Source organism: Puma concolor, chromosome D2, assembly GCF_028749965.1.
Source record: "Puma concolor isolate L17-30 chromosome D2, mPumCon1.1.hap2, whole genome shotgun sequence".
Taxonomy (NCBI): Eukaryota; Metazoa; Chordata; class Mammalia; order Carnivora; family Felidae; genus Puma; species Puma concolor.
In genome coordinates this window covers 34597124-34617922 of record NC_141677.1, presented here as the reverse complement: position 1 = coordinate 34617922, position 20799 = coordinate 34597124, and the positions used below count along the sequence as shown (strand labels likewise).

The window sequence follows — 20799 nt, the reverse complement described above, 5'->3', positions numbered from 1 at the left end:
AAATTACTCTAGCAATGGGGTGCCCCGGTGGCTGAGTTGGTTAACAGTCAAGCCCTTGATTTCAGCTCAGGTCATGATCTCACGGTTCATAAGTTTGAGCCCTGCATTTGGCTCTGTGCTGACAGTGTGGAGCCTGCTTGGGATTCTCTCTTTTTCTCTCTCTCTCCCTCTCTCTCCCTCTCTCTCCCTCTCTCTCCCTCTCTCTCCCTCTCTCTCCCTCTCTCTCCCTCTCTGTCCCTCTCTCTGTCCCTTCCCAACTCATGCTATCTCTCTCTCAAAATATATAACTAAACTTAAAAAAAAAGATTACTCCAGTAATTTTTGAACTTGGTATAATGAAAAACATTCCTTTTCCTGATGTTGATTTGGATAAGTTTGACTATTAGTATATTTGGTTGGACATTGGCAAAAATACAGTACAGGATTCATGCTTCTTACATAGTGTCATCTGTGAATGCATACTATCTTAGACTTCTTCCTCTTCTTGCTTAGTGTTTCATATAAATATGTCCATGTTTTGGTGGTTTACCTATTTTTCATTTAAATAGTAATGTTATAATATGTTAAATTAATGTACTCATCCTTTTTTTCTTGTTGGGCATTTGAACTGTTTCTCCATTATAAGTAGTGCAAAGAGAAGGCTATAAATTAGTGGTTTATTTTATACACCTGTATAGCTATAATAAAATTTAACCAGTTTTCTATCTGCATTTTTTTCCCTTAGGAAAAGAAACACTTGACAATAAACCTTGAAGCATCAGTAATTTTTCTTACCCCTGAAAGAATTTTCTAGGGGCATTGGACTAGGCTCTAAAAAGAGATTTTTTAAATCTACTTGATAGTAATGAAAGTACTTTATATTTTTTAAAGTGTTGTTTCATATATAATTTGATCCTTAAAATAATTCTGTGAGGTAGTTTTATATCACCCCCATTTTACAGATGAGGAAACTGAGGCTCAGAGAAGTCAAGTAATTTGCCCAAGAATACAGTAACTGTCAGCACTAGAACTTGGACCCAGGTTGTCTGTTTTCTGATTCACATTATTTAATTCCCGATAATTGATCAGATTGAGTTTGAGGAAATAGAATGGGTAAAAAATCAATTTACTGTATTACCAATGTATTATAAATGTTGAAATAAGGTAGGGTTCCTGGTTAGTAGTGACTAACTTAATCATTCCACTTAATTGAATTTAACTTGTTTAATTTATTTAGTTTTTTAAACATGGGAGCATTTAAAAAAATTTTTTTTAAATTTGTTTTTATGTTTGTTTATTTTTGAGAGAGAGAGACAGACAGACAGATAGCATGAGCAGGGGAGGGGCAGAGAGAGAGGGAGACAGGGAATCTGAAGCAGGCTCCAGGCTCTGAGCTGTCAGCACAGAGCCCGACTCGGGGCTTGAACTCACAGACCACAAGATCAGGACCTGAGCTGAAGTCAGAAGCTTAACCAACTGAGCCACTCAGGTGCCCCCACTCAATTTAATTTTAAAAGCATTTATAATGTGCCTGGTAGCCTATGGGAAAATCCAAAGAGTGATGAGAAATGTTTTGTAGGAGAAATAAGACAGGAAAGTTACATGCTATACAAGCACAGTACCAACATTTTACTTGATATTAAATCTGAGTATGTGTTGAATGGAAACCCGTATCTAGATTCACATTTCTGCAACCATGAATTTATCTCTCCCTATTCCAGTGTATGTGATTTTATTTCATATATATTTTTCTGAACTTGACAGCTTTGGATCTGGCATTAGAAAAAAAGGAGGGAATTGAAGGCTAGAATGAGTAGAGGGAAAGAAAAATGGAATTTGTCCTAAAATGTATATAAATTCCTGGGCAGGGAGCTACCCATTGTCCATTAGGAAATAAGAGGTGCCCAAATAAAAAAATTTTTTGCATATGAATATCTAACTACTACTCTAGACTATTTTTGCTTTATTGAGTTGCCTTTATACCTTTGTCAAACAAAGAGATTCATTTTCTTTTTTTTTTAAATTTTTTTTTAACATTTATGTATTTTTGAGACAGAGAGAGACAGAGCATGAATGGGGGAGGATCAGAGAGAGGGGACACAGAATCTGAAACAGGCTCCAGGCTCTGAGCTGTTAGCACAGAGCCTGACACGGGGCTTGAACGCACGGACCACGAAATCATGACCTGAGCCGAAGTCGGCTGCTTAACCGACTGAACCACCCAGGCGCCCCCAAACAGATCCATTTTCTGTGTCTGGATTCTCTATTTTGTTCTACTGATCTACATATTTCATTGAAAATTCTGCTTTTGGAATATTTTGTCATCACCTCATCTTCCTTATTTAAGCTTAAAAATTCTAAAATGTAAATATCTAAATTTTACTTTTTCACTTATATCCTTAGAGTGGTGAAGACACTAACATTGTCTTGTCAGGACTTCCTAGGTAAATAAAAAATAAATGAAATTTGTTTTGGAGCAAAAGGGATTGATAGTGGTATTGTGTCAACTAGTAGAGCTGGGGAGTTGAATATTTGGATTTTGCTAACTCTGTCCATGATTTGAATTTGTGCTACTTTGACTTTGTTTTTTAGCTCACTTATTTACTTACAGAAATAGAAATGTTCTATCAAATGGTTATTAAAATGCAGAGGTTGAGTGGAGATAATTGTGATTCCACTTCTCAGGTAACATTTTTGTAGTTAATTACTGTGTGAAGTTTTTTTTTTTTTTTAATGTTTATTTTTGAGAGAGATCGCATGAGTGGGAGAAGGTGGGCGGGGGTGGGGGGGGTGGGGGGGGTGGCAGGCCCAGAATCGGAAGTAGGCTCCAGGCTCTGAGCTGTCAGCATGGAGCCTGACACGGGGCTCGAACCCACAAGCCGTGAGATCATGACCTGAGTGAGCCTCAGTCGGATGCTCAACCGACTGAGCCACCCAGGCGCCCCATTACTGTGTGAAGTTTTAATGTGTGTGTGTGTGTGTATACAAAATCTTTAAACTTAGAGATTAGACTTTAAAACTTCCCCACATATATATTTCCCCATTCTCCAAAGTAGAAAACAAACCTAGTTTTAAGAGTTTGAATTGCTAACGGATTGTTGCTTTTTATATTACTGCTTGTTTTTTAATTTAACCAATATTTATTGACATTTATGTTATTAAATACTCAGTTTCATTAATATAAACCAGTTAATATAGCCAAGAGAAGATGCTGCAAGGTCTTTCTTAAAGTCAGAATATATAGACTATGTTAATATTTGGAAATACCAGCATTTATAAGCCACAAATAAAACATGCATAATTTAATGGTTGCTTCTTTTCCTTTTTCCCTTCCACTGCCTCTGTTCACTTTTCCTACTCAAATTCTTAAATTATGAAAGTCTGCAGCTGTCTGCTAGTAGACTAGGCTGCTTGTTCCTTCTCACTGTCTTAGCCCAGGATTGAGGTTTCCTGGGCTTCCCACCATTCACCAAGTCTTTTCTTTTTCTACATCCCTTGAGACATCTTTGGCAACAAGTCCATCTATTCTTAAATTCTTGCCTCACATCCAAAAGTATCATTTCTTTTTTTTTTTTTTTCAAAAGTATCATTTCTTAAGTGTCTTCTATGTGTCAAGTATCCTCTTAGACCCTTCCATCTAAATTACTGGTGTTTTTAAAAAAAATTTTTTTTTTCAACGTTTATTTATTTTTGGGACAGAGAGAGACAGAGCATGAACGGGGGAGGGGCAGAGAGCGAGGAAGACACAGAATCGGAAACAGGCTCCAGGCTCCGAGCCATCAGCCCAGAGCCTGACGCGGGGCTCGAACTCCCGGACGGCGACATCGTGACCTGGCTGAAGTCGGACGCTCAACCGACTGCGCCACCCAGGCGCCCCTACTGGTGTTTTTTTAAATTACTGGCTGATGGTCAAATTTGAGCTCATATTTTGATACCTTTTCTGCTTATTCGGCTTCCTGTTAAGGGGACCACCAAATAAAGGTGGACATTATTGATGAATCTTACTAATTCGGGGGCTTTTAATATCACCTATGGTAAATTTTTATATTCTGTATTCTGGACACAAGAATCCTGACCTTTTTTCCTACATTGGGAAATTTATGCATTTTTAACTGAAGCGTTTGAAATAGTTGAGGGGTATATTATACAGTTTAAAAGTCATTGAAGAATAGCACCATTTTAATAATAAATAATAAGATTGATTTCTTTCTCAAACTTTCTCCATCAACCTATATTTATTTGTAAAATGTTTCTGGTTTAGGAGAACTTGACTTTTGTAGTTGCAACAGAAACTTTAAACATTGAGTTTAAGTTCAGTTTTTTTAAACTGATAATATATTTTATTCACTTTTATTTTAAATTTATTTATTTAAATTTAGGTTAGTTAACATACAGTGTAGTATTGGTTTTAGGAGTAGAACCCAGTGATTCAGCACTTACATATAATACCCAGTGCTCATCCAACAAGTGCCCTCCTTAATGCCCATCCCTCCCATTTAGCCCATCCTCCCACCCACCACCCCTCCAGCAACCCTCAGTTTGTTCTGTTTTTAAGAGTCTCTCACAGTTGCCTCTCTCTCCATTTTTATCTTGTTTTTCCTTCCTTTCCCCTATGTTCATCTGTGTCTTTCTTAAATTCCACATAGGAGTGAGATCATATGGTATTTGTCTTTCTCTGACTGACTTCACTTAGCATAGTACACTCTAGTTCCATCCACGTTATTGGAAATGGCAAGGTTTCATTCTTTTTGATCGCTAAGTAATATTCCATTGTGTGTAAGTGAAATACATATTTCACTTTTGAATTTTTACATGTTTCCTAGTTATTTTGTGTAAGGTGGAAACTAGAACTGTTTAAAAGACCTATGCAAATCTAGTACATTAGTAACTGAGGATTTTCTTTTTTGGTGTACTATTTTCACAACCACAGGTGTGCTTGCTAGGTAATAATATAACCATCACAGAAACAAATGTGAGGCAGAATACTGGTAAAGGAAAACAAAGCAAGTTTAAATTCAATTTTGAATCCAAATTCCAATTTAAATGTTTTTTTAAAAATGGATTAAAGTAATATTCTAAACTCTGTATCTCTGATACAGAAGTGGCACTTGTTGGATTTCTAACAGGCCAAAAAAAAAATTACCGTATTATTTATTTTGCCTATAAGAATATTAACTGTAGGGTTAATGAGAGAAACTATTAATTAGGACTGGGTTAAACAGAAACCCAACTTATACTAGCACACAGTAGAATTCATGTAAGTATTGTGGGGAAAGGGAGTTGTCTTAACAATTGAGGTTAGGAATGTGATTAGACTTCAAGAGTATCTGGAACATCAGAATGTTTTCTTCTGTCTCTTGTCCATCTTTCTCTCTGTATATCTGCTTCATTTTTTATTCTTTCTAGATAAATTTCATTTACTTTTTGGCCCATATGTCTAAACTTGGTCTGTTACTTTTGAGCTTTATATAATTCAGGCATTCAAAGAGTGCCTGCCCTTTTTTTTCTCAATTTTATTTTCAAAATTTCCAGGAAAGAACTTTGAATGGCCACTTGGTGAGGGAGAAGTATCATGCTGTTTAACATGATTGATAAAACTATGGAGATGAATTAAAGGTAGATTGGGCAGTAAAAAAAAGGTAGAAGGGACAGTTTCCAGAAGAAAGGAGTCGCGGTAGAAGTACCACACAGACAAAAATAGGTGTGTGTTTTTGAAATGGTATACTCAGGTTCTTTCTGACAGGAAAGACTTTGAATTTTGCAGGTACCTCCAACAGACAGACTGTGTAGTACTTTCAGTTAAGGGTGATCTTGACTTAGAGCTTCTTTCCAATCAAATTTCAAAATGCTGTTCATTTGGAATTAAGCCAATGGCTGGGTTCACTGCTCAAGTACAGAAAGCTGTGGGAAAGAGGCTAACATGATTTCTGAGTTTTTGATAGAAAAGTTGGTCATAACCATAAAAGCACTTGTCTGTCAGCTTGTATTTACTAGAGCTGTAGCTCACTCTCTTTGGGAGCAGAAGTATGACTGGAATTCATGGTGTTAAGTTAAAACAAATGGCAATTTGCCAGAGGGATTATAGGGAAGAACAGAAATGTAACTTAGTTCTGTTAGTTAAGTACTCAGTTGTTTTAGAAAATCCATCCTGCTTATATGGAAGAGACATGCCAAGTCTTGACATAAACCAAATTGTAATAGCCTAAATTAGAAGGCTGAATTTGGGGGCACCTGGGTGGCTCAGTTGGTTGAGGGTCTGACTTCGGCTCCAGTCAAGATCCCACAGTTCATGAGTTCTAGCCCCACATCGGGCTCTGTGCTGACAATTCAGAGCCTGAAGCCCGGTTTGGATTCTGTGTCTCCCAGTCTCTGCATGCCCACCTGTCCTCCCTACCCCTCATGCTCTGTCTCTGTCTTTCTCTCAAAAATAAACATTAAAAAAATTATAAAAAAAAAAAAGAAGACCTAATTTTTGACTATAAAAACTGTCAAAAAAATTAAAGTCTAACAGATGTCAGGAAGACCAACAGTTGAATGTGGGATTTGTATGAGGTTAAGTAAACTTAAGTTGGAGCCCTCTAAAAGAAGATTTGGAGTAGTTACGGAAGGTATGGAGAGACTGATGCAAGGAGACCTGTGGAAAATTTTTAGTGTCAGAGAAAGTTTAGATTAGAATATCAAGCATTCTTTAGTCAGCCTTATTAATTTTTGATGATTTGTCTGGGAAAGACCAACTTTTTAAAATGTTGCAATTTTTTTTCTTGGAAGAAAAATGTTAGAATGAAAGGCTAATAGAATTATTTGCCAGGTACCCTGTTCCTAGTAACTCATTGAATAACTTGTACATACAATTCAGTGAATCCTGATAACTCAAAGTTGTAAATATTTACAATGTAGTAGAACTGCTTTAAAATCTGTTCCCAGGTTTGATTGACCTGTGACTATATGGGATTGGACTTTCCTGGGAGAAGGACTGTAGGAAAGTTTTGGATAAATATTACACTTTGCTATTTGTTTTTATCCTGGCTTACCTGAGAATATGTTTTCCAGAAAGATTTCTTCCATACAGTTTAGAAAACTGTTTAGAAAACAGTATGGGAGAAATCTGTCCTCATAGTTTCTAAAATATAATATTCGTACATATTAAACATTATGTGTAATGTACATGTATGTTATACAAATTAGATAATAAACACTGATGAACCTACCATCTAACCAAGTCCAAAATATTATCTGTAATTTTTCTGTAGTGTTTCAGCACTAAATTTTATGGCCGTATAAACTTATCTTTGTATCTTTGACTCCTCTTTGGCTTTCTTCCCCCCCCCTTCTTTTTCTTTCTTTCTTTCTTTCTTTCTTTCTTTCTTTCTTTCTTTCTTTCTTTCTTTCTCTCTTTCTCTCTTTCTCTCTTTCTCTCTTTCTCTGTTTATTTATTTATTTTGAGAGAGAGAGAGAGAGAGAAAGTGAGCATGAGCAGGGAGGGTCAGAGAGAGGGAGACTGAGAATCCCAAGCAGGTCTGTGCTGTCAGCACGGAGCCTTGTGAGATGACCTGAGCCAAAATCAAGAGTTGGAAACCTAACTGAATGAGCCACCCAGGTCCTGCTCTTTTTTTTTTTTTTTTTTTTTTTGAATCTAGTCTTTTTAGACAGCTGAGATTTACCTTCCTTGCATCCTCTTTAACCCATTTAAATTCTACTTCAAACTTGTTTTAGGACTTAGAATAGGAGGCTTTTGTATCTTTCTATTTTTTTTTTAAGATTTTTTTTTTTTAAGTAATCTCTACACCCATCATAGGGCTCAAACTCACAACCCCAAGATCAAGAGTCACATGTTTTACCCACTGAGCTTGCTATTTTTTTTTTTTTTTTTTAAATTTTTTTTTTCAACGTTTATTTATTTTTGGGACAGAGAGAGACAGAGCATGAACGGGGGAGGGGCAGAGAGAGAGGGAGACACAGAATCGGAAACAGGCTCCAGGCTCTGAGCCATCAGCCCAGAGCCCGACGCGGGGCTCGAACTCACGGACCGCGAGATCGTGACCTGGCTGAAGTCGGACGCTTAACCGACTGCGCCACCCAGGCGCCCCTGAGCTTGCTATTTTTGATAAAACCCTAATGTCTTTTAGGATGCTTGACTCTTAGATGCTTGTAATGATTTGCATTGCAAGCTGTTAACTGAATGGAGATGGAAGTAAATGGAAATGAGACATCAGAAGTAAGGAAACCATTGTTTTAAAAACCTGTGATTGATAAAGATATGCTTGCTTATTAACATGTCACTTAAGGTTCCTTTTTTTTTTTTTAAATTTTATTGTTTATTTATTTTTGAGAGAGAGAGCGAGTGCTGGTGCATGGGCATGAGCGGGGGAGGGACAGAGAGACATAGACATAGAATCTGAAGCAGGGTCCAGGCTCTGAGCTGTCAACACAGAGCCTGACACGGGGCTTGAACTCCCGAGCTATGAGATCATGACAGCTGAAGTCTGATGCTTAACCAACTGAGCCATCCAGGCACCCCTTAAGGTTTCTGAAAAAATGGGGATGAGACATAGTATTAAAAGAGATTAGAGGATATTCACTAGAGTAATTAGAAATTCAATTATATTTTTCAAAAAATAAGTTGAAGTAAAATTTTACTGTCTTAAAGGTGGAGAGCACCTTTTGTGTGATTTGTTTGTATCGGGTGGTTTTCAAAGTGTGATCCCCAGACCATCAATATCACCATCACCTGAACTTGTATAAATTATTTAAGTACCTCAGACCTTTAGGTGATTTTGATATAGCTAAAGTTTGAGAACTACTGTTCTATAGGGCTATCTTCCTTTTTATTAACTAGTTTAAGTTGGCATGGTAGTTTGGTAATGCTGTGTGGGTCTGAACTTTCCATTGTAAGTGACAGAAATTCAACTTGAACTAACTTAAAATTCCTTAAAAAGGGAATTTAGAGGCTCCCTTGCTGGATTGGAATGTTATTGGGGTAGCTCACAGATTCAAAGCAATAATTGGAAGAATCAGGGCTATGGAACTTGGAATTATCTCTGCACGACTTTGTTCTGTTTATAGATTGGGTTCCTAGGTGTCTTTGACAAGTGGGAAAGATCATAATGTGTTGCTCCCAATTTGCATCCTATGAGCTTAGCAACTCCAGAAGGAGCTGCTTTTTACCATTTCACAAGTCCACCTCTGAGACGTTATGTTCGTGGGAATAAGTGTCAATGACTGACTTAGCCTGCATCATATGTCTGTTAGGAGGAAGGATAATAGAAAAGTATACTACTCTGACATTGTAGTTCATGGCTAGATATCTGGGTTGCTTTTATATAAGCTTACTATCTTTGTAGCAGAGAGAGAAATCTGGAGGCATATAGAGTTAGAATATGGAACATGCTGTAATGTGGATAGTATTTGTTAGCTATTTTTTTGTATTAGAGAGTAGTTAACCACTTCATTAAAAGCTTAGGGTGACCTACATAGTATGGGAGTTGATGTTTTAGGTTTATTATTTTGTATATATTGTCACTATGAAAGTAAATATACCCTGGGACATCTGGAAAATACAGAGAAATAGAAAAAAAATGACCTAATGTTCTTTCCAGAGACAACTACATTTTGGTGAATTTCCTCTGCATATTTTCATGCATAGTTATGATCATATTATAAGTTTTTTCTTTGTTTTGATCAGTATTTATTTATGACTTTCTGTCAGAGTAGTGGAAACTTAATCTCATTCAATACAGATTCCACCAGGGTTAGAGTTGTATGATGTTAATTTATTTTAAGTCTTTATTTTTTAAAAGCAATTTAGGTTCATAGCAAAGAACCTGTACAGAAATTTCCCATGTACTCCCTACCCCCACAAATGTGTAGCCTCAACATCCCCCACCAGAATGGTACATTTGTTATAGTTAATGAATCTACATTGACATATCATAATAGCCTAATGTCCATACATAGTTTATATTACCCATTCACTCTTGGTATTATATATTCTGTGAGTTTGGACAATGTATGTCCAAAAATAAATGATGTATTTATCATTATGATATCATACAGAGTATTTTCACTGCCTATAAATCCTCTGTGCTGTATCTGTTCATCCTCCCATCTCCCAATCACTGATCTTTTATGGTTTTCATAGTTTTGCCTTTTCCAGAATGTCATATAATTGGAATAATACAGTACATAACTTTTTCAGATTGGCTTGTTTTTACTTAGTAATACGCATTTAAGATTGCTTCATGTCTCTTCATGGCTTGATAGCTCATTTCCTTTTAACACTGAATAATATTCCATTGTCTGGGTATACCACGTTTATCTATTTACCTACTAAAGGACATTTTGGTTGCTTCCAAGTTTTGGCCGTTATGAAGAAATCTGTAAATATCCATGTGCAGGTTTTGTGTGGACATAAGTTTTCAACTTTTTGAGGTATATGCAAAGGGAAACAATTGCCAAATTGTATGGTAAGAGTATGTCTGATTTTTTAAGAAACTGCTAAACTGTCTTCCAAGATGGCTGTACCATTTTGCATTCTCACCAGCAATGACTGTGAGTTTGTTAATTTTTAAAATTTGTGTTTTTATTTAAATTCAAAAGTTAAAGGACATACTCATTTTAAGTTCCTTGACATATATATAGCACCATCAATATTTTTAATTGTGAATTTGTTAAATTTGTTTAATTATTCATTTGAAGGACAAAAAAAAAGTCCTTGATTACTCAGTGAACTTTTTGTTTAACTATTTTTAGTTTTTCTTTTGTGACTTTCTGTGTTCTTAATCCACTTTTCTATTAATATCTTAGTGGTCTTATTGATTTGTATGAGCTCCTTTAATGAGCTCTATTTTCTTTATTTTCCTAGTTTGTAGTTTATAGGGTTTTTAAAATGTATTTGAGCCTAGATTATTTTGCATATTTAACTTCCATCTGTCTTTTGATAGGTTGTTTGTATCATTTTTAAAGTTCAGAAATTCTCTTTTTAGAGATCCAGTAACTTTTCTTTTTGTTGTTTTTTTGTTGATTATAGCTCTTTAATCCATCTAGAATTTATTTGCAGCATGATGTAAGGTAAAGGTATATTTATTCTTCATTTGATTAATGATTTGAATTTTTATGTAAGCTCTATCATTCTTAAAATGTAGTTTTCAAACTTTGGTGATATCTGTAGACTAATAGTTCTTGATTCATTGAGAGGTTTAAGGACAGTGAAAGATGACAAAAAATTTTAGTGACAAAATATATTTTAGCTATGAAAAAATCATAACCTCTTACCTGACAAATCTAAACTTCCCTATCAGGGTTAAACGTTTAGACAACATTTCTGATTAGCCTTCTATTAGTACAGCAAAAGCATTTGTATTTTCTAAATAACATTTATTCATGAAGAAAATTATGGCTGAAATCTGTGTAAACAGTGAGAAGATTCTAGACTCTTCAGACAGCCCAGTAGTTTGAAAAAGCCTTGTGCTTTGGCAGGAGCCCAGGGGAGGAAGTGTCTGCATCTGCTGCATTCTAGAAGCCTTCCCAAAGAGTTACTATAAAGTAGCCAAGAGAGCAGTGTATTTCACTACTGTGTGGTTCTGGAAGTTTGTGGCAAACTTAAGGGAGGAGACTTAGGAGTACTTCCAGAATGTCAGTTTTTGTGGTGATCTATTTTTTATTGAGTTTCAAGAAGGAAAAAGTAGGTTTTTTTTTTCTTTTTCTTTTTTCTTTTTTTTTTTTTTTGCCGAATAGGGAGCTTTCCAATGTGAACTTCAACCTGTTGGTTTAGGTGAAGTCACTTGGAAAGAGTCAGAGGTGCCTGCTCAGAAGAATAGAGTGACAAGAAGAGTAACAAATGCGAGCCTGTTACTGAGGCAAAAGGTACTGTTATAGTAACTGATTCTTTTCTAAGGTAATAAGGAGGACTTAAAAGTCCATGTATGTGATGGTGGGGGAGCAAGAAAAGAGTGCTATCAGGACATTTGGGAAGGAAGGGTAAATCTTTCTGCTGAATAGTTGGTACTTGCACCTGCCATGAAGAATCCATTCTAGTAGTCAGTGCTACCAGTGGCAAAGGAAAAAGAAAAAAAGGGTTTGCTGCCAAGTTAAAAAAAAAAAAAATCCACAGCTATGTACTAGGCTAAGAATTTTTACATAGAACACAGTAGATAGAAAAACCTCAACACAAGGTCCTTTGAGAGAAATTACTAGCTTAAATCTACAGGTCTGTTTATTCTTTTTGGATTCTGTACAACTTTTTAAAAATAACAGCTTTATTGAGATATAATTCATATACCATACAATTCACCCATTTAATGGTCATGATTCAGTGGTTTTTAGTACTTTTACAGTGTTCTTCAACTATCAATCACCAGTTAATTTTAGAACGTTTTCATCACCCTAAAATCTACAACTTTTTTTTGACTTTTTTTTTTTTAAGTTTATTTTGAGAGAGAGAGAGAGAGACAGAGCATGCAAATGGGGGAGGGGCCGAGAGAAAAAGAATCCCAAGCAGTCTCTGCACTGCCAGCTCAGAACCCAACGCAGGGCTCGAACCCACAAACCATGAGATCATGACCTGAGCCAAAGTCAAGAGCTAACACCTATTCTACTGAGCCACCCAGGTGCCCCAAAATCTATAACTTTTAATTAAATTTATTTTAAAATTTAAAGGCATGTGGGAAAAAGATGAAACAAGTTAGTAATTTGAAGGATTAATCAGTGGCTCTGAAACCTTTTTTTCCCTTTAAAACATATCCTAACATTTTAGAAAGTATTTTAGTAATATTTAAATTAAGTTACTTTAATGAAGTTGTATATTTTATGGGAAATTCATGGTTTAGATGTAGACCACAGAGAACACTTATTTTTCAGGCTATCTGAAAGAGGTGCTATTATCTAATCACTCTAATTATAGTAGTAACTAAGGAGAAAACAAACTCGGGTTGAATTTTTAAGCATAAATTGTCATTTATATGTTTCTTTAACATGAAATATAAAGTTAGTACTCTAGTTATATGCAAAATAGGGGCACCTGGGTGGCTCAGTTGGTTAAGCATCAGACTCTTGACTTTGGCTCAGGTCATGATCTCACAGTTTGGGAGTTCAAGCCCGCATATGGCTCTGTGCTGAGAGTGCAGAGCCTGCTTGGGATTCTGTCTCCTGCTTTCTTTGTCCTTCCCCTGCTTGCTATCTCTCTCTCAAAAATAAATAAAAATAAATTAAAAAAAAAGAAAAATGATAGTTGCTTTTATTAAATTGTTAAATCAATTTATAAGAGTTAATAACAATCTAGGGCAACCTTAGGGTCTGACTTACAATTTGTTCATAGGAAAAATTGATTGAGAACTTTTCCTACCCTATTTTTTTTTTTTTTTGTAATGGCCATATTTTCTCTTGTAGGTGTGTGAACCTGAAAAATTAAGTCTTCCAAGATGATCTGGTATATTTTAATTGTAGGGATTCTACTTCCCCAATCTTTGGCCCATCCAGGCTTTTTTACTTCAATTGGTAAGTCTTACTATTTTTTGGCTTGTATTATTTTTGCATGTAAATTTTTCCATTTTTTAGTGTTTTTAGATCAGTAAAAACAAATACAGTGTATTCTTAGAGACTGAAGTATGCCTCAGTCCCTTCCCTTTTCCAAGTCTCTCTTTTTTAAAATTTAACTTTTTCTTTACATTTTTTTCTGATTACAAAAGCAGTACATTTTCAGGTTAGAAACTTATGAAAATTTAGAAAAGAATACCAAGAAAATTCTTTGTTAGTGAGTCCACTCAACAAATAACTTAATATACATACTTAGTCTTTTTTTTAACACACAGTATTACAAAAGTATTGCAAAAATAACATACTGGTTAAAGGAGAAACAGACAAAAGTACATAGAATGTATGATGAACACCACATGCCTTTCCCCCAGAAATATTTTTCATGTTTAATATGTATGCTTTTATGTTTTCCTATATGCATACTTCATCTGCCTTAGTGAGATGTTTTCTTTCATCCTGTTGACCAGTTCTACACTTATGTGATTGTAGTGCTAACTAAAACAAAAGCGTTATATGTATGACACCTAATTTCGGGATATAAAATAATGAGTCTTCTTATCCCGTTATAAATAACTAAACACAGATGATTTGAATTTCGTTTGTGAAGTATACTTATGTATACTTAAAAAAAAATTTTTTTTAACATTTATTTATTATTGAGAGACAGACACAGAGTGTGAGCAGGGGAGGGGGCAGAGAGAGGAGGGGACACACAATCCGAAGCAGGCTCCAGGCTCTGAGCTGTCAGCACAGAGCCTGACGCGGGCTCAAACTCACAAACTGTGAGATCATGACCTGAGCGGAAGTCAGATGCTTAACCGACTGAGCCACCCAGGCGCCCCCTGTATACTTTTTGTTGAATAAAAAATTAATTCTAATTAGTCTCAAGAACAAAGAGTGAGAGCAGAGGTAGGGAAGAAGAAAAAAGTAGTGTTATTTTGTAATTTAAAAATAAAATTTTATTTATTTTTTATTTTTATTTTTTTTAAATTTTTTTTTCAACGTTTTTTATTTATTTTTGGGACAGAGAGAGACAGAGCATGAACGGGGGAGGGGCAGAGAGAGAGGGAGACACAGAATCGGAAACAGGCTCCAGGCTCTGAGCCATCAGCCCAGAGCCTGACGCGGGGCTCGAACTCACGGACCGCGAGATCGTGACCTGGCTGAAGTCGGACGCTTAACCGACTGCGCCACCCAGGCGCCCCTAAAAATAAAATTTTAGACGAAGAAACAATTTGCCAGTATGGTCCAATTTGCAAAATGAAGTAGCTTGAAAACTAGAATTGGAACATATGATTAGAAAGTTTTTGTCTTTGGGGCACCTGGGTGGCTCAGTCAGTTAAGTGTCCGATTTCAACTCAGGTCATGATCTCACAGTCGTGGGTTCGAACCCCATGTCAGGCTCTGTGCTGAAAGCTCAGAGCCTGGAGCCTGTTTTGAGTCTGTGTCTCCCTTTCTCTCTCTGCCCCTCCCCCATTTGTGCTCTGTCCCTCTCTCTTTCTCTCTCTTTCTCGCTTTCAAAAATAAACATTAAGAAAAGAAAAAAGAAAGTTTTTGTCTTTATCTGGTTAAAAAAAAAAGAGGAAAAAACATATTTTCTCCAGTATATCTGTGTTTAATGCTAGTTGAATCTTCTCAAAGAATGAAGCATTCTTGATCATTTTTAAATTATTCTAAAATACTTGTGCTGATCAATGCAGGTATTTGATGACCTTTCCTTCTCCTCCTTTTAGGTCAGATGACTGATTTGATCCATACAGAGAAAGATCTGGTGACTTCCCTGAAAGACTATATTAAGGCAGAAGAGGACAAATTAGAACAAATAAAAAAGTAAGCAAAGTGTTCTACTTACGATTCTGACTCTACCTGGATGTTTTCCCTCTAGAGCTAAAACATTCTTTGAGTGGAAGTGGAAGCCATTTGTCTTAAAAAGCCAGTTGAAATGACTAACATAGGAGTGCAAAAAACAAGAGTTAGGCCTGGGACAAGAGTTCAGGTAGGGGATCGTGGATTGAGATAAGGATATAAATGGCTATGGGGTTGACTGACAATTTCTAAAAATGGTTGCTAATTTCTTCTGTCTTCCTCTAATCTCCCTAATCAAGTCATCTTCTGGAACAGTTTTCCAATTCTATTTATTCTTCATTGCTATGGCTCCATTCTAGAGATTATAGTGATAAGTATTGTTAGTATTGATAGGTTTTTCCTTAAATGCTAATTTATTTTTAATTGACTCAGGTTATAGTTAATCCTGAGAATTCCTGCCTTTTGTTTAGTGAGTAACTGACTATTCAGTTGTTTGTTTGTTTTAAAGTATAGTTTTTAGGTACTGGGGTGCCTGGGTGGCTCAGTTGGTTGAGTGTGTCTGACTCTTGATTTTGGCTCAGGTCATGATCCCAGGGTCATGCAGATTGAGCCCTGCATGTAGCTCTGCACTGTGTGTGGAGCCTGCTTGGGATTCTCTATCTTCCTTTGTCATTCTAACCCACTTGTGCTATGGTGTGTGAGCGCGCTCTCTCTCTCTCTCTCTCTCTCTCTCTCTCTCTCTCTCTCTCTCTCAAAATTAAACAAATAAGATAAAATATAGTTTTTAGATACTGCATGTAGAATTTTTGTACAAGTTTGATTTAAATGAACATGTAACAGAATTTATAATAATAATCAGTTATTCGGATTTAAGGACTTGTGGGGAGACGTATTTTTAGACTCTTGCTAGAGAGATCCAGTCGTAACTTAAAAAAAAATTTTTTTTTGACATTTATTCCTTTTTTGAGAAACAGACAGTGTGAATGGGGGAAGGACAGAGAGAGAGGGAGACACAGAATCCAAAACAGGCTCCAGGCTCTGAGCTGTCAGCACAGAGCCCGACGCGGGGCTCGAACTCATGAACTGTGGGATCATGACCTGAGCCAAAGTCGGACGCCCAACCGACTGAGCCACCCAGGTGCCCCTCCAGTCACTTAAAGATAAGTTCCATTTACTGTAACCATTTGAGAGAAGCAAAACTACAAGAAAGGCCTTATTATATTGATTCTACCATGCTAGATTTTATCCATAACAGCCTTGCTTTTTAAAAAACCTATAATTTTGTTTTAAAAATAATTCTTTTTTTAAGAGTGCACGTGAGTGCATGTGTGCACTGTTCAGGAAGGGCAGAGAGTGGGAGAGAGAGGGAATCTTAAGCATGCTCCATGCTCTGCATGGAGTCCAACATGGGGCTCGATCCCGAGAGTCTGGGATCATGACCTGAGCCAAAATCAGGAGTCTGATGCTCAACCAACTGAGCTACCCAGGTGCCCCTAAAAAGAATTTTTAAATATAGTTTTAACTCAAAAGCCTCTAATCTCATCTTTTTTCTTTTTCTGAGTGATTTACTAAATTGTGTTCTTCCTTATTAAGTGTATGTATGCTCCATTTATATGTCTTACATTTCCAGATGGGCAGAGAAATTAGATCGACTAACTAGCACAGCAACAAAAGATCCAGAAGGATTTGTTGGGCATCCTGTAAATGCATTCAAATTAATGAAACGTCTGAACACTGAATGGAGTGAGTTGGAGAATCTGGTCCTTAAGGATACATCAGATGGTAAGTCTGATGGTAAGAATAATGAGCCAAAAAAAAAAAAAAAGATAATATTGGTGCCACCTGTGGAAATGCCAATAGTGATGAATTCAGTTCCCAGAACATCAAGTGTTCAGTGTTGTAATTGAAGTGTTGCAGGGTGTGTTTGATTTAATTAAAGTTAGTCTAGATCCTGAATTCCTTGATTTAAAAAAAAGGGAATAAAAACAAATAAAAACAAAACTTTAGGCTAAAAAAAAGTAATTTGTGTTATTGGTGCTTTTTGCTTTGAAGTTTATAAAAATGAATTATTTGGCATATAGCTTCATTACTGAAGGTAATGAAATAATTATTACATTAATAATTAATAATTAATTAAATCAGGGGCGCCTGGGTGGCGCAGTCGGTTAGGCGTCCGACTTCAGCCAGGTCACGATCTCGCGGTCCGTGAGTTCGAGCCCCGTGTCGGGCTCTGGGCTGATGGCTCAGAGCCTGGAGCCTGTTTCCGATTCTGTGTCTCCCTCTCTCTCTGCCCCTCCCCCGTTCATGTTCTGTCTCTCTCTGTCCCAAAAATAAATAAACGTTGAAAAAAAAATTAAAAAAAAAAAATTAATTAAATGAAATAATTCCTAAAATGAAAAGGTTTAGCTTCAGACTTTAAAAATTTATGGGTATATCTCTATCTTCTAATCAATTTTTAATATATTGGGAGTGGTACTATAAGGAAAAGTGTTAGTTATTTTCCACATAGTATTTTGAAGTTTAGAATTGTTTTACCTGAACAGTAAATTTAAAAACGAAGGCTGCGAACAGTAACAATGAAGGTCTTTCTAATTGAACAATAAAATTGTAGTTGGAGTATTGAGGTATTTTAGATATTTTAGTAACAGACACAGAAAACTAAGTCTGGAGTTTAAGAACTAGAGGGAATATGCTTAGAGTAGGGGCTCAAATATTTGTTCAGTGACTAAAGGTGGAATGAAAAAGGGAGAAAGAGGATGAAAACTGAGCTAGCTATGCAAATGAAAATACTCTAAGGGTGCTTACAAGTGTTTGTGAGCAATAAACCATTATGCGTAGGACAGAAAACCTTGGAAAGAAAAGTTAAGGCAAGCACTTGTGAAAATTTCTTCATGGTAAGAGGGAAATACTGGTGGTTAGTTGCTCTCTTACATAGCACCATGAGAATGTTTTTAAAGTCATGTACGTATGTGTATACACACACACACACACACACACTTAATTAAAAAAAAATCTCAAGTAGTGACCTTTATGACTTAAGTTATTTTATAAGGTAAACCTTGAGACTGACATTTTAATCTGTAGTAGTCATCCCTTAATTCTATAATGCGTATATTTTTTCTCTTTTTTATTGGAAAGGATTTAAGCAACTTCTTTGATTTTGTTTTGGGTCATAGAAGATTGTAAAATTTGTAAAATCCCGTGTGGACATTGTGACTGAGTTGGTTTTAAAAATAAAAAATATGCTTGATGAGAACTTTAGCCCTCTCCTAGCCAGTTGTTCATTTGCACAAATTCTTGGCCTTTTGCTGATCAAAGTACACATAGTTGATTATAAGTAAATGAGAGGGAAGGGAAGTTTCATACCTAGCTTTTATTTATTTATTTTTTTAATGTTTATTTTTGAGAGACAGACAGAGACAGAGTGAGACAGAGTATGAACAGGGGCAGGGGAGGGGCAGAGAGAGAGGGCAAGACACAGAACTCGAAGTAGGCTCCAGGCTCTGTGTTGTCAGCACAGAGCCTGATATGGGGCTTGAACTCACGAACTGTGAGATCATGACCTGAGCTGAAGTCGGACACTTAACCAACTGAGCCACCCACGTGCCCCCATACCCAACTTTTATTTGCAAATGCTGACACATATTAAAATTTTAAATCAATTTTGTTTTTGTTTTTGTTTTGGTTTTGGTTTAACCTTAAGGAGTATTTAGCACCTATTCTCCTTAGGCATTATATAGTTATCAGTAATTAGTTTGTTAGTTTGATTTTGTTATATTTTGTATAAAACCTTTTAATATTAAGATCAGATTCTATATAGAGCAAATCTTGGTTGATCACTTTACTCAATAATTTAACAGATCTGAATATATTTTAATAAACTAGTTCACTTGATCTTAAATATATTATTAAAATCTCTTTCTTCCTCAGGGAATTCCACCAAACTTTACATATTTACATATTTATATAGTGTGTGGCACGTGGAAGAAGAAAATACAACTTTAGTTTTTTAAGTCTATTTAAAAAAAAATTTTTTTTTGATGTTTATTCTTAGAGAGAGAGCATCAGCAGGGGAGGGGTAGAGAGAGGGAGACACAGAATCGGAAGCAGGTTCCAGGCTCTGAGCTGTCAGCACAGAGCCCGGCATGGGGCTCGAACTAACAAACTGTGAGATCATGACCTGTGCCGAAGTCAGACACTTAACCAACTGAACCACCCAGGTGCCCCCAAAATAGAACTTTCTTTAAGCGCGTATATTTTACTTACAATCTGTTATTTGAAAGTATAATTGGTTGGGGTGCCTGGGTGGCTCAGTTTGTTGAGCATCTGACTTCAGCTCAGGTCATGATCTCACGATTTGTGAGTTCGAGCCCTGCGTTGGGCTCTGTGCTGACAGCTCCGGGCCTGGAGCTTGCTTCTGATTTTGTGTCTTCCTCTCTCTCTGTGCCTCACCCACTTGTGCTCTTTCTCTCTCTCTCTAAAATAAATAAACATTAAAAAAAAATTTTTTTTAAAGTATAATTGGTTGCCAGTGGATGTCATTTTCAAATCTGTGAATCCCATTTTTCAAGCTTAGTGGAGGCTATGTTGTGTAACTAAAAACTCAGTTATCATGTTGATCTTTACCTAATACAGATAGGATTTATGCAATGACTTCAGATTACTTAAGCAACATTAGGGTTTGGGAAGATTGAGTAAGTTAGAGGTATTTCAAATCTTAGTGTATTTGTTTTTGTTTTGTTTTTTTTCCCTGTTGAGCATGTGGAACTTGTTATGGTAGAAAACTATAATAAAATGAATTTTGAAAAATCCTTATAAACACTATATATTGCAGATTGGAAGTCTGTGAGGTTCTAGTCATTGTTTTTTTCTTTTTGTATTTGTTTTGTTTTCCTTTTTTTTTTTTTTTTTTTAATTTCAAGGCTTTATCTCTAACCTAACCATTCAGAGACAGTACTTCCCTAATGATGAAGATCAGGTTGGGGCAGCCAAAGCTCTGTTGCGTCTCCAGGACACCTACAATTTGGATACAGACACCATCTCAAAGGGTAATCTTCCAGGTAAGAATTCTTTTAGTCTATAAAACACTTATCACCTGGCTGCTCCATTCAGTCCATTAGGACATTAATCTAAAAAATCTTTTGTATTTTAAGATTTTTAGCTTTAGTTTATTTCACAGTCTTTTATGCCAAATAACCCTCTGTTTCTCTAGGACTTAAGAGTTGTAAGTTTCTAGCTTGTGAAAGCTTAATGTTACAGGAACTAAACTTATATAGTCATGTTTTTCTTTAGAACATCCAATGTTTGTATGTGGTTATAAGGCAATGGATAGTCAAAGTTTATATGTTCATTAATTTAAAAACCAAGACATATTTGATGTATACAGATTTTTAAAGGGTTCTATAATATGGAACATCCTGCTTTTTCCTATTTTTGGCACAACCTTTTTTTTTTTTTAGGTTACAGCTGATTTCATTCAAATTT

General features: G+C 36.0%; 1 protein-coding gene across 2 annotated transcripts in view; it reads left to right on the top strand.

The window, feature by feature from the left end:
* Positions 1–20799, top strand: part of P4HA1 (prolyl 4-hydroxylase subunit alpha 1) — an 89170-nt gene that overhangs the window by 3211 nt on the left and 65160 nt on the right. For both annotated transcript variants that reach the window (XM_086679961.1, XM_086679962.1), the window contains exons 2-5: positions 13363–13470; positions 15243–15339; positions 16946–17097; positions 20238–20375. In XM_086679961.1, the coding sequence (XP_086536087.1) occupies positions 13395–13470; positions 15243–15339; positions 16946–17097; positions 20238–20375 (463 nt within the window). In that variant the 5' untranslated portion in view covers positions 13363–13394. The remainder of the gene's footprint in view (positions 1–13362; positions 13471–15242; positions 15340–16945; positions 17098–20237; positions 20376–20799) is intronic.